This window comes from Miniopterus schreibersii (genome assembly GCF_964146895.1).
Source record: "Miniopterus schreibersii genome assembly, chromosome: 9".
NCBI classification, from domain to species: Eukaryota; Metazoa; Chordata; class Mammalia; order Chiroptera; family Miniopteridae; genus Miniopterus; species Miniopterus schreibersii.
In genome coordinates, this window is record NC_138118.1 from 55,253,343 (window position 1) to 55,267,063 (window position 13,721).

At 39.9% G+C, this 13,721-nt stretch overlaps 1 protein-coding gene across 1 annotated transcript in view; it reads right to left on the minus strand.

Moving 5' to 3' along the window:
* The window catches only part of ABCB1 (ATP binding cassette subfamily B member 1), a 79,768-nt gene that overhangs the window by 23,453 nt on the left and 42,594 nt on the right, over nt 1-13,721 (minus strand). The window contains exons 9-18 of the mRNA XM_081147614.1: nt 12,640-12,811; nt 10,581-10,694; nt 10,326-10,436; nt 10,020-10,145; nt 9,701-9,904; nt 9,225-9,395; nt 6,884-7,045; nt 5,939-6,115; nt 5,311-5,457; nt 2,732-2,839 (exon numbers count right to left, since the gene is read on the minus strand). Of these exons, the coding sequence (XP_081003740.1) occupies nt 2,732-2,839; nt 5,311-5,457; nt 5,939-6,115; nt 6,884-7,045; nt 9,225-9,395; nt 9,701-9,904; nt 10,020-10,145; nt 10,326-10,436; nt 10,581-10,694; nt 12,640-12,811 (1,492 nt within the window). The remainder of the gene's footprint in view (nt 1-2,731; nt 2,840-5,310; nt 5,458-5,938; nt 6,116-6,883; nt 7,046-9,224; nt 9,396-9,700; nt 9,905-10,019; nt 10,146-10,325; nt 10,437-10,580; nt 10,695-12,639; nt 12,812-13,721) is intronic.

Here is a 13,721-nt window from a genome sequence, read left to right on the forward strand (position 1 = left end):
TAGGGGCACTCTAAACAGGGTGGCTATATAATGTATCATCTAAACCAGGACACTTTTGAGAGTGAAAAGGGGTACTGTTAATAATTAAACCAGGACCTGAGGTGTAAAAAGGGAATATACGGTCATCCCAGCCATAAAGGATGCAGAAAATAAAGATATCAAATTCAAATTCTTGGTTTCTAAGTTTAAAAAAGCCAAAGCCTTGGAGAAAAATAGGTTGGGGAAGAAGCCTTACTGAGAATTTTCTATACTATTCTTCTGCATTCCCCAAAAATATAAGCTTCTGTATCTGGGAGGAAGGAAGGAAGGAAGTTACTGGGAAAGAATAGAGTAAGCTGTGACTGTGCAGCCATGCTGGGCCACATCTGGGGGCAGGGCAACAGAACTCTCACCCCAATGAGTTTGGGGGTACAGGACTAAAAGGAGGCAGTGCTCCCCTGTCTTTCTGGAGTGCTGGGAAGTGGCAGGTTACAGATGACGCCTGCCACATGATGGCATGGTAAAAGCAGAGTGCAAATGGCTGGATGGGGCATCAGGAGAGGAGAGGCCCTACTAACAGCCCGTATCGCCTACAGAATCAGAAAAGTGGAGGAAGGCAACCACGTCTCCACTGTGCTCCCAAGTAGCGTTTTGGACACTATTGAGGGAGAGGGAAGAAACAGATGCAAAGAACACAAGTGAAGAAAGAACCAATTCTTCTAAGTGGTCCTGATGAAGGGGACAGCCAGGCTGGGCCGTGTAACTGAAGGACAGATGGGGCCATGCACCCCTCCGGCTCGCAGCCTGAAGCAGGCCATTGCCCTCCACCCTGCGCTGTGATGTTGCATGACCCCTCTGCCAGCAGATGCCAACCCAGGGAGAAGGAGGGTAGGGAGAATTAGGTTATTTGAATGTAAGCCTGAAGTTACTAAAATGGTTACATTTACTTGGAAATGAGCAGGGTAAGGTTTCTGCTATGAGACTGAGTGAACTGTGAAATGCCTCACCCACCACAGGAACATCACTTTTCTCACATGGAGACAATATAACAACGGAGAGTAGCTGTTGTTAAGTGCTTCCTCCAACACTATGCATGTTATCTCATTAAGTTCTCATGACAACCCTATAATCACCACCTTATAGAAGCAGCTGAGATTTAGAGAGGCTGCTAAATTGCCAGAGGCCACAGTTCTAAGGTGGCACAGTGACATCTGAATCGCGGTCTACCAGAATCCTTAGCAGAGTGGGGACCAGAGCCTGAGATTTCGTCACCCACGGAGCTCCTCCTCATGTTTCTAAATGAGGGGTGGGCATTCTAACATTATGCTTGGCGCCATATCTACAATTCTGAGGCCCTATAATTCAGAGCCTCATTCCCGTCTTGGTTTGCCAGGCAAGCCAGGCTCGTTTCCCCATGCATCATAATGTTACAAAGGTACTGCTTCAACTGCCTTGGTTTCGCTGATCCCAATCTCTCAAGTTTAAGGCATCAAAGCCTACCTCCCTCCAAATTCCTTAACCAACTTCACTCCCAGCGATCTTTACCTTCTCCCAACTCCTATGGCATTAAGGCTTGCTACGGCAATCTTGCATATAGCCAGAATGTCACATCTATGTATAGCATGGTCGAATTCCTCAGTGAGACTCGAAGTACTTAGCAATGACAGAGTTCAGTCTTTTTTTCATACCCCTGATACAATGTCCAGAACAATGTTCTATTAAAAATATCAATACAGCCCAACTGGCGTGGCTCGGTGGTTGAGCATCAACCTGTGATCCAGGAGATCAAGGTCTGATTCCAGGGCAGGGCACATGCCCAGGTTGCGGGCTCGATTCCCACTAGGGGACGTGCAGGAGGCAGCCGATCAATGACTCTCTCATCATTGATGCTGCTGTCTCTCTCCTTCTCCCTTCCTCTCTCTGAAAATCAATAAAGACATATTAATATATATATATATATATATATATATCAATACAGGCTTACAACATGTTAAATAAAGAGACCTATTCAAAATTCCATCTTTAAAAAGTCACATGTGTTGCCCGGCCGGGCGTGGCTCAGCGGTTTAGCATTGACCTGGGATCCAGGCGATCGGGGTTCGATTCCTGGTCAGGGCACATGCCCGGGTTGAGGGCTCCATCAATGACTCTCTCATCATTGATGTTTCTATCTCTCTCTCTCCCTCTCCTTTCCTCTCTCTGAAATCAATAAAGATATATTTTTAAAAAATAAATTAATTAAAAAAAATAAAAAGTCACATGCGGCTAATAATTTGTTCATTCAACAAGTGATTGAGTGTTTGCAAGTGCCTCACACAGGCCTGGGCACTTAGTCACATTATCTCTTTTAATCATCTACAGGCAGATAATGATCCCTATTTTACAGATGAGGAATGTTTTAATTACTTATTTGCCCAAGGATACAAAATTAAAAACTGGTTCAACTTGTACTCGACCTAGGTCTAACACGAAAACCCGTAACGCCTTACCACACTAATCTCTCAGAGCATCTAATTCCTCTGCCCTGTTCCCTCTGATTTCACTAACATCCCAGCTGAAGAGGAGGTAAGCATGGGAGCCAGAAGAAGCAAAACATTTTTTAAAAAATATCCAACGAAATTTGGCTGCTAATAGCCCAGTTAATATAGGAGCAATTCTACTAAAAAGGAAATTACAGAGATGTTTATAAATTCCTACAGTGGAATCGTGATGCATTTCTCAAAATCAATAAAGTAAAAATATAAACATTTACCTGAAGGAAAAATGTAATAAAAGAAATAATTCCAAGGACTAGAAACAACAGCGAGAACAAGTTACTGTTCTGTCGTTTTGTTACAGGATCATCGTCTCTGGTAAAAATCTGTTAAGAAAATAATTAAAGGGTTTTGAAGTCAATCGCTGAAGAAGTGATTCGGGGTCAGACCCATTTCCCATCTAGCACACTATTCGGGGGTCAAGACAGCCTCCGTATAATGGAGGTCAGGTTGGCTTCTTAACCCCCAGCTTAAAGGTGTAAGTAGATTCCCTTCCTGAGGCTGATAATGGGGCTGCCATTCCCGAAGGGACCCAACACTCCCTGCTCACGCTCCCTCTTGGGGCAATGAGTGCCACACCCACTAGGTCAAGCAGAACCCATCACAAACACTCTGTTCCTCCTTCGGTGGGAAACGACACTGTACTGCAGTTCACTGCTTTCCAATTTGGACATTTCAAATTGTCCCAAGGTGTCTGGAGACAAGTCTGCTGATGGGATTTTGATACAACCAGAGAAAAGTGGTCGTTCACTCAGCACAAAAACAGAGAGGTACCGCCCTGGCCGGTTTGGCTCAGTGGTTTGAGCATCGGCCTTCGGACTAAAGGGTCCCAGGTTTGATTCCAGCCTCGGTTGCAGGCAAGATCCCTGGCCCTGGGGCACATGCAGGAGGCAACCAATCGATTTCTCTCTCTCTCCCCTTATCTCCCTTCCACTGTCTCTGAAAAGCAATGGAAAAAATATCCTCATGTGAGAATTTAAAAAAAAGAGAGGTGCTTCCTTGACCCAACCTTCTTCGTCGGATGGCTAGTTAGAAAGCCTGTGGGGAACTACAGCCAGCTGACCCAACACCACACACGGAGACATTTCCAGAGATGGTCAGAAGAGCTACTAGGATGTATTGGACTCTAGGAACAGAGAATAACCGCTCCATGGGGAAAGAAAGCCAGCCACCCTAAACAGTGAGCTGAAACCAGTGTTGTAACAGTCACATTCCTAAGCCAACCCAGACAACTTTACCCTTTGTAAAGAAAAAAGCTTTTTAGAAAAAATTAAATTAATTTTTCTTGATTAGTCATTCCAACAAAAATAACAGCTACCAATCAGTGAGCTCTTACTCTGTGCCAGGTACTATTCTAAGCAAAGCCATGTATACTATTCCTTTTATCCTCACAACCATCTCTTGAAGTTTGTCTTATTATCACTATTTTACACAGAGGAAGACTGAAGCACAGAGAGGTTAATTAACTTGTTCAAGGTAACACAGCCAAGCAAGTGACGATCCAAGGCTATAAACTCAAGCAATCTAACTCTGAGCCTACAACCTTAAATTCTGTGTTACAAACCTTCAATGAGGCAGAGATGGCTGGTTGCCTACCTAATATCTAGGAGCTAATGTGTCAATCCTGGACCACCTGCTTTTAGATCTATTGTTATGTAAGGAATGAGAGAAACAAAAAAATTCTGAAGTTGAGTTTTTGCCAATTTCATTTTTTCCTAATGATGCCACTGTCTCCCTCTCAGCCTGCAAGACAATGTTAGAAGAGGAACTGGCAAAATGTGGGCCACCAGCCAAATGTTTATGTAACATTTTAACATGATTACTTTTGCATTACAATGGCAAGGTTGAGTATTTGCCACAGAGACCACATGGCCTACAAAGCCTAAAATATTCACTCTCTTATCCTTTATAGGAAATATTTGCTAACCCCTGACCTAGAACATATGCTCCATGCAACTGGACACTATCTCCTTCCTGCTACTTTTTCAGCCCCTAGAACAGTAGCTGGCACAAGGCTGACACTGAAAAAATATTTTTTGAATGAATATATTAAACATATGAATATCAACCAGGCAGGGGTAAACCTGAATATTTTTGGTGTTTTGTGATTCAATCAAAAGTTAGTGTTTTGGCCTATGTTTTACGTAGTGATTAATCTCTTTTCCCACAGTGTTTCTAGAAGTTAGGGGAAGGGTATCCTCAGCTTGAGGTTTGAATATCTGTCACTAAACAGAAAGCATTCCTGCCTGGACTGTAACTTTATTGTTGAAAATGCCATCATTAAAAGCAGGTGCAACCAATGTATATCAATCTCAATCTTTAGGAAGCCTGTTCCATTTGTTTGCATCTTAACAAATGAGATGGGCAGCTTATGGAGGCAGCAAGCTAGGCCTGCTCACGTCCTGATAAGTGGGTATGTGGGTGAAGAGCTCCCTCTCAAGCCAGTATGACAAATACACAAGGAACTCTCTCTGCACAGTGGTGATATGACAGCTCATGAGGTTTACTCAGAGCCTAGTGATGGCAGGTAAGGGACAGTCACCTTGGCAGTTTCACTGACTCTTTCAGGGATCTGGTCTCCTGGGCCCTAGTAGAAACTGACTGCCAGAACAAAGGGAGATTAAAAAAAGGAGCTTTCCTATCCCAAACCAGTCTTCTATTCTTACATCTCCAAGCTGCTTAGTTTCATATGAAGGTACATGTTTTTTGTGGCTTTTGTATACCGTTACAAACACAAACAATTCATTCTTTTGTCAGGACTCACAAGTAAATCCAGAAAGTAAATGTAAACACTCACCCCTATGATCTTTGAAAATATTATTGAAAATGCTGGTTGCAGGCCTCCATTTACAATGGCACAAAATATACCCACCACAAAATAAGGCCATTCAGTAGCATTCAGCTTCAGAATCCTCCAAAAGGAAACTGGAGGGACATCTTCACCCTGGCAAACACAAAACATTACAACAGGCTTGTTGGAAAAAGAATTGATACTTAATTGATTTAATGATGAACAGTTCTTCCATATGCAAAAAAAAAAATTTAATGAATATATCTAATTCTTATCAATTGATGGCTCTTTAGCTTTAAAAAATAATAATAAAACACCAAAAGATTCTGCTACATTACTCCTCTATTTTTAAAGAAATAAATGATATTTCCACAAACATGACAAAAATATTTGCAAGTAGGGATAAAAGAATAGATTTATATTTGAAGACCGGTTATAATCTGTTTCTTCACATTATAAATTTTAATTCTATAATTCTTGACCAATAAATTATCATTCATAAATTCTAACCCAAGTCTAAAATGCTGAGATTTTGGTTTGTGGAATGCTCTGGGGGATAGGACAGGAGAATTCTGGATAACCTTTTCTTGTTCTCACTCCTACCCCAGTCCTAGCCCTCAATCCCGCTCCGTACCAAGGCCTCTTTTTCACTAAGTTTTCTGTCTTGGCTTTTTGGTGCACTGATACTCTTGCAAGATGATCTTCTTCTTATTAGACTGGATCCTGAATCTTTTGGAGACATTTCCAAGGCATCCATTTCACCTTTGGATTCACTAATTTCATTTTCTAATTCAATTTCATTTCCTCCTGTCTAAAATAAACAAGGTACATGCATAAGCTGGTTAGGCTCAGTTAACCAATGAAAATTAATCACTGACTATCAGACATCAAGGAAAATGGTAATCTGAGTAAATATGCAGGAAAGGATGAAGTTAAACTGCTATTTTTTTTTTTGTAATATAGTATATTTGAAAATTAAAACCACTAAATAAGAAGGATTCCCACTAAATATGCTGAAATAACATGACATCCACTCCACATAGCTGATCTAGTGCTGTCAACAGAAACACACTACAAGCCATACTGTGAACCACAGTTGTCATTTAAAATTTTCTCAGTGGCCACATTAAAAATAAAATCAAATTTAATTATCTATTTTACCTAATGTATCCAAGACATCAGCATTTTAACATGTAATTGATGAAAAAGTTTACTGAGATATTTTGCATTCTTTTCTGGTACTGTCTTCAGAATCTGGTATGCATTTCCTACTAACAAACACTTCAATTCAGATTAACCACTGTTCTGCTCAATAGCCACATGTGGCCACCACAGCGTATGGCTCACCTTTAAACCTTTTAAAACTTTTCTTTAACTTTCTTTAATTATCCTTCTTCATTTCCCCTCCTTTAAAGAGAAAATAAAATATCCACAACAGTGGTCTAATCCTGAATCCCTCAAGTATTTTTTTCCCACTTCTCAAGATAATCAAGTAAACTAACATTTATTTATAGTACTAAACACAGCAAAATTAGTGTATACCTGAGATGCTTTAGGAAAATCCAGAGTTAAACTATACCTGCATTGTGACAAGTTTGAAGTAAATGCCCTTCTCTTTCATGAGTTCATCATGGTTTCCTTTCTCCACAATGACTCCATTATCAAAACCAGCAATGACGTCAGCATTACGAACTGTAGACAACCGATGAGCTATCACAATGGTGGTCCGGCCTCTTCTGGCCTAAAGGGAGAAAAATCTGACTTTTGAACACATGAATAATTGAATGCAAAAATTCATTCATTCAACTTGTATTTACTGAGTATCAATGCCTTGGGCATTGTAAAACCATCTAAGCTACATAAAGTAGTCTCTGGCTTTAATAAATATTCAACTGATAATAGTTTAAATGCTACTTTATTATATTAAAGATAAGTACAAATATGACAGTCACTATTAATATTATGTACACCTCTAAGCATTTCACTTAACCTCTATCAATCTAAGTTTACAGTAATAATCAGGGGCTTATACAAAGTGAAAAACCTTAGAGCCCAGGCACTGGCCAGTCAGAGCAGACACAGGCCAGTGTGACACACTGGCGCACAGTAGCTGTTTCACAGGATATTTGAATGATCAAGACAGACAGACAGTAGGGGGCAGCACAGTCCAGACAGGCTTCAGCAGCACATTAATCTTAGTTCTGGCATTTATGAATTCCAGGGTTGTATCTTTTAACCAGTGTGAGGCTCAATTTATTCAAACATAAAATGGTACAAAGTAAAAAACCTTAGAGCCCAGGCATTGGCCAAATGAGTATAACAATAGTACTTATTTCTTTGAGTAACTGTGATGACCAAATAAAATAATGCACAGGAAGCATTGTGCCGTACGCACAGGAAGTACTAAATAAATGGCACTTTGCCTAGGTGAAGAGCTATATCAATGTTTTTAAATGCCAATCTCATTTTTATTTTAATATGAAACACACCCAGATAACCAGAACTTGTCTGAAAGCTCTTTAGGCTCTGTAACTTTCCCAAGGCTTATGGTTTTTGTTATTCCATATTTTTCTCCAGGAACTAGCAATACAATTCTCAAAACAAACAAATAAAAGAAGGTATCAGGATCAATATGAGAAAAAGTGGAAAACTCTACGGGAAAAAAATACATGTAGAAAAATTAGCAGGTGGCAACTAGAAAGCAGAGAAGACAATGGCTCAGTTCTTTCGATGCTTTCAAGAAAAAGATAACGAAAAGTATTTTTAAATGCACCCTTTTAAAATAGTTTTTATTTATAATTTAATACATAGTTCTATTGTAGACTAATAAGAAAACACAGATGTGAAATTACAGATAAGCATAGTGAAGGAGGAAAACGCCACAATTTTGGATCACACGATTTTTATAACCTTTTTCCTCCCTCAACAATCTATTAAGCACAATGACAGGATGTTTAAAGGAACACGCAGTGTTGTTTTATTATTAGACAGGGGAAGACTTGGAACAAATATGAGTTCATCTTTGAATTCCACTGTGACACTTCAACTCAGAGCACTTTCGGGTTAAAAGGTCTCCACGTTCCTGGTCCTCACAGAGCTGGCCTGGTTACCATCATATGCCAGGGACGCAGCACCTGGTGCCCAGCACAGAAAAAGTGCTCAAATCTGATTTGGTGAATGAGTCGCATGGACTCAGAATTGCAGGAAGGTCAAACCCTGTTGATAGTTAAGGACATTTCATGGCCCCTCTCCTGGGGATAAGCGGTTTCTCATGTCCCAGAGTCTTCAACAGGTGTTTAACATCTTAGAAATTAAATGTGAACCTTCAGATTATATTTTCCTCTTGTCAACAAAAGTAAAAACTCACAAAATCTCAAGAGAGGGGTTGGTTATCTGTAAAGCTATGTTTTCAAGGTTACAATGAAGACGAATTTTCCTTTGAGTCTATATGTCTCATTGTTTAATTTTAAAAATTTGCAAGTAACCTTTCAATGAAAGTTTATTCATCTCTACTTAAAAAAAAAAAGAAATAAACGGAAATTAAACAAACAGATCCAGAGGCTTGATTATTTTATTTTGATAGTGGAAGGAATCACTTTAGAAGAGACTGGAAATTTCCTTTTTTTAAAATAATACTAAGGCCCTGGCTGGGTTGCTCAGTTGGTTAGAGCATCGTCTTGATAAAGCCAAGGTTATGGGTTCAATCCCCAGTCAGGGCACATGAAAGAATCAACCAATGAATGCATAAATAAGTGGAACAACAAATCGATGTTTTTTTGTCTTTCTCTCTCTCCCCCTTGTTCTCTCTCTCAAAAAAACAAAAACAAAAAACAAAACAATAAAAATAATACTAAGAACAATTTATGGTGCAATGTTCTCATGCTTATAAATCACGTTGGTTTGAATAGAGGCTCACAGACCTTATCCAGGGCCACCTGAACCACTGCTTCGCTTTCCGTGTCCAAGGCTGAGGTGGCCTCATCCAGCAGCAGGATCTTGGGGTTGCGAACCAGGGCCCGAGCGATGGCGATTCTCTGTTTCTGTCCCCCACTCAGCTGCGCCCCTCTCTCTCCAACCAGAGTGTCAAATTTCTACAACAGAAAACATAGGAGGGTTTAGTGAAAGAAACGCTATCTCAGCTCCCATGTAAAGATGGGAAGGAATCCCCTAAACAACGCCACCCTTACAAGTAATATGATCCAAGTTCCTTAAAGCTTAGCAAAAACCAACTCTAATTTTTAAAAATATGATTGCAGCTATAGCTTAAAAATTTGAAGTAATCTAGATTTCCCTTCTTCGGGGCTTTCTCCAGTTTCAAGTTTCCTGACTTGTTATGCCTTAGATCAGCATTCTATTCTCTGAACCTCTAGCATGGCAAAGATCAAGAAGGACTTACATTAGGCAGTTTCATGATAAAGTCATAGGCGTTGGCTTCCTTGACAGCTTTCTCAATCTCATCCATGGTGACATTTTCACGGCCATAGCGAATATTTTCAGCTATCGTGGTGGCAAACAGCACAGGTTCCTGACTCACCACTCCAATAATTTCCCGCAGATACCTTACGTTTATGGTCCTGATGTCCTGTCCGTCAATACTGACCTGAAATAAAAAGTGAGTGTGAATCTCATACACCGCGGAGTTGCTGTGTGTCTGCAATGGTACTGCGGGTCACTGCGGGTCCCTGCAGCGTCTAGGTCAGCAAGCGCCCTCTCACCATGCCCTCTGTGGGGTCGTAGAGCCTCTGCATCAGCTGGACGGTCGTGCTCTTCCCACAGCCGCTGTTCCCAACCAGGGCCACCGTCTGCCCACTCTGAACCTGCAGGTTGAGGCCGTTCAAGACCTACCAGGATGAATGAGAAAGAAACTTAAAAGCAATGCACAGATCCTGGGGCTATGAAATGGCAGCTGAATTCAAAGCGGGGTTTAAATAACCATATTCTTTCACAGTTGCTAAAGGAAAGTATCAGAAACTCTTTGTCCAATACATCGTTGAATCGTTGATTAACCATTTATCATGTACCTTAACTTCTTTTCGAGATGGGTAACTGAAGTGAACATCTGTGAATTCCAAATTTCCCTTAATGTTATCTGGTTTGTGGCCATTCTTCGAATAGCTGTCAATGCTTGGCTTCTAAACAGAATAAAATTTCAGAAGATTACAAGGTTACAACTACTTTCAGTGATGTTTGTAGAAAGCTGGAACAAGTAATAAAGAAATCTACTTTAAACTAGAAAAACTTTTAGGCAGCTGAATAAATAGCCAGCTTAGACTTACATTATCAATGATCTTGAAGATTTCATACGCCGCTCCTCTTGCATTAGCAAATGCTTCAATGCTTGGAGATGCCTGTCCAATACTAAAAGCCCCAATTAATACAGAGAAGAAGACCTGAGGAATGTGAAGGAAACCATCCAGTTATTAAGGTAGTGTTTAATACAATTGTTTCATACTTCTTTTTCTTTTAATAAAACTGATTAAATTTTAAAATGGCAAGGCAACATATGAATACTGGGTGTTAAAAATATTTTTAAAAATTTAAGTACTTTTCCATTTAGAATGCAAAATTAGTCTTACTTCCTCAGTGAAACAATGTTGCAAGTTCTACAGGACCAAAATACTATAACAAAATATTTTAATATTTCTTCAATGGCCAAGAATTTTGGTTTAGATCATCAGCAGAGGATAGTGGAAATAAACCCTAGTAGGAGACACAGAAGGTCCAGGTCTGAATCCTGGATTAAGCCCTAACTGGCTAAATGTCTTCAGGTAATTCTTCTAGAGTTTCTGGGCTTTAATTTCTCTATTTGCAAAAACAGGCAAGATTCTGCTTTCCCTACCCAGCAACCTTAGAGGTGGTGTATCAAGTGGAACAGTACATATAACAATATTTTGTAAATTATAAAGCACATACCCCTAAAGCTTATTCTCCTTTATCAGGTTGTCTTTTTATCCCTTCTACCAAACTGTGTTCTCTTTGAGGTCTGATAAACAGGTTTTTATTTTTTTCATTTTGCCCAAATCAGTTTCTTATTGATAAAGATTTGGTTTTCACTTTGTTTCTCATCTGGGTTAGAGAGAACTAATGTCACTATTCTTTCCTTTCTAAACCACACAGTCATTTTAGAACCCAGTAATTTACATAAAAGGAATTTTGCTAAGTGATTCTATATTCATTTTTATCAACATGAATATAGTCCTTACAACACTGCCATTTCTATTTGGTAAAAAAGGTATGATGGCTTGAAGTCTAGATGGCCACCGTCCCAAATCATGCAGCTAAAAGCTGCGTGGCTGGGATTTGGACCAGGTAGGCCTGGTATCAAACCCTGTGCTTGTTCACTCACTATTCTGGATGCTTCCCGTATGTAGGGCAGATCTGAGCTCAGTGAACGCTGGATTTAAAACTGATTATCTACGTCACGGTTAAGCAGAATACTTCTCTTATCACAACCTAGGTTCACCCACAGTATCACTATCCTAATAAAAGCTTTTTGATTAAAACCATTCGTAAAATAAATAAACAAACAAACAAATAAATAAAACCATTCGTAACTAAGTAGCCCCATACATTGTGGGTGAGGCAACAGTCTGAAAAAACAAGAGACACAATGCTCGGACCCACACTACCAATCTCTTTCCTGAAAAAGGGAACTGTTTTAAGGGACTCAACCAAATACGGCTTGTCATTAACTGAATATACTTAAGCTTGGCCTATGATAGAGGAACCGAGTGACACTTCTGACAATAGGTACTTTATTAGATCAAGATGTAGACTGAGCTTGATTAGTGAATTATGTCCTTGTATTTAAATACGAAAGGACAGCATCAAATGGCAAGCCTTCTATACTTGTACAAAGACCTATCAGGCAGAAAACCTCCAAACAGCACATTCTTTTAGGAGGAGTAGCACTTTAACGCTTCCATAAATCGGTGAGGTGTACTAGGTGTCATTCAAAAGATTTTGAAAAGAAGTTAAAGCGGACTTTGCCATTTATTGTTATGAATAGTAAATCAGAAAATAAAAGTAATATGCTCAGCATAGTGTCTGGCACAAAGAAATAATCACAACTAATGAAAAGTTGACACTATAGAGCCTGGTGATGTTAATATTATTTAGGCCACAGGATAAATGTTGCAAGGGGGATTATAAAAAAGACAAAAACTAGTTGCTGCATACATCTAATTTCCTTACCACTTTTTAACCTAGTAATGCATGTCTCTTTGTTATTCATTCATTCTTCAAAATACATTCTCCAACAGTCAAGCCAACACCATACTGTGATTTCATTGGCGTTTTTAATAGTGATTCTTTTCTTAATATAATATCACTTACAGTGAGTACTTTTCCAATTGAATACTGTCCTGAGAGCACCAAGGAGGTCCCATACCAGAATGCCAGAGCATATGATGCATAGATCAGCAGGAAAGCGGCACCTATGGAAATGTTGGCTGTGATAGCTTTCCTTATCCCAATTCTTTTAGCTTCTTCTAAATTTTTGTTGTACCTGGGAGGAGTAACAAAAATTATCACATGTACTCATAAACTTGTGAAATGGGTCAATACAGCATGATGCTTACTGAGGACTTACAATGTGCCCAGCCCCATGGTAGGTGTTTTACACATATTTTCTCCTTTTGTTCATACACTGACCCTATGACGTTAGTACTATTTAATCCCTTCCTGTAGAACAAGAAACTGAGGCTTACAGAGATTAAGTAAAAGCCTCTTCTCTGGCCTCAGCAATAGTGAAATAAGTGGAGTAATATTTAGCAAACTTCTAAAACTGGCATTGTTTCATACACAAGACAAAATAGATGCTATGAACACTATGCTTTCCCTTTAAAAACTGCATGCTTTTTAAATTTATTAATAAAACAAAGGTATAATGCTAGAAAGTGTCCAACATAGATAAGTCCTTTAAATCTCAGAATATTCCAGAAGCTTTGGAGACCCCGTCCTGCATCCCTCTGGGACTACTGGAAGGATCAGCTGAAAGGAGACAAGTGAGGAAAAGAGTGAAGTAACATAATGGAGTCACTATGGTCAGGCTGCTAAATTACTGAAATCAAGTAGGCTGAGGCTTCAGGAAATGCTTCTGTTCTTGCTTTAACTAGCTGGGAAACTTAAACTTTTGAACTTCCCAGTCTTGCATCAATGCCCAGACATTTATTTACCTGTAGGTAGCCCTGTGACTATCCCCTAAAGAACTCAAGCCATGACCAGACCTCCTGGTGCCAATCCTCCACACCAGCTGGCATCCATCATCCACACCCGACATCTGACTGATAACCGTTCTGGAACAATCCTAGGGCTAAGAATGCAGGACTGCCCGGCCGGGCCTGGCTCAGTGGTGGAGCGTCAACCTAGGATCCAGGAGATCATGGCTCGATTCCCGGTTGGGGCACATGTCTGGG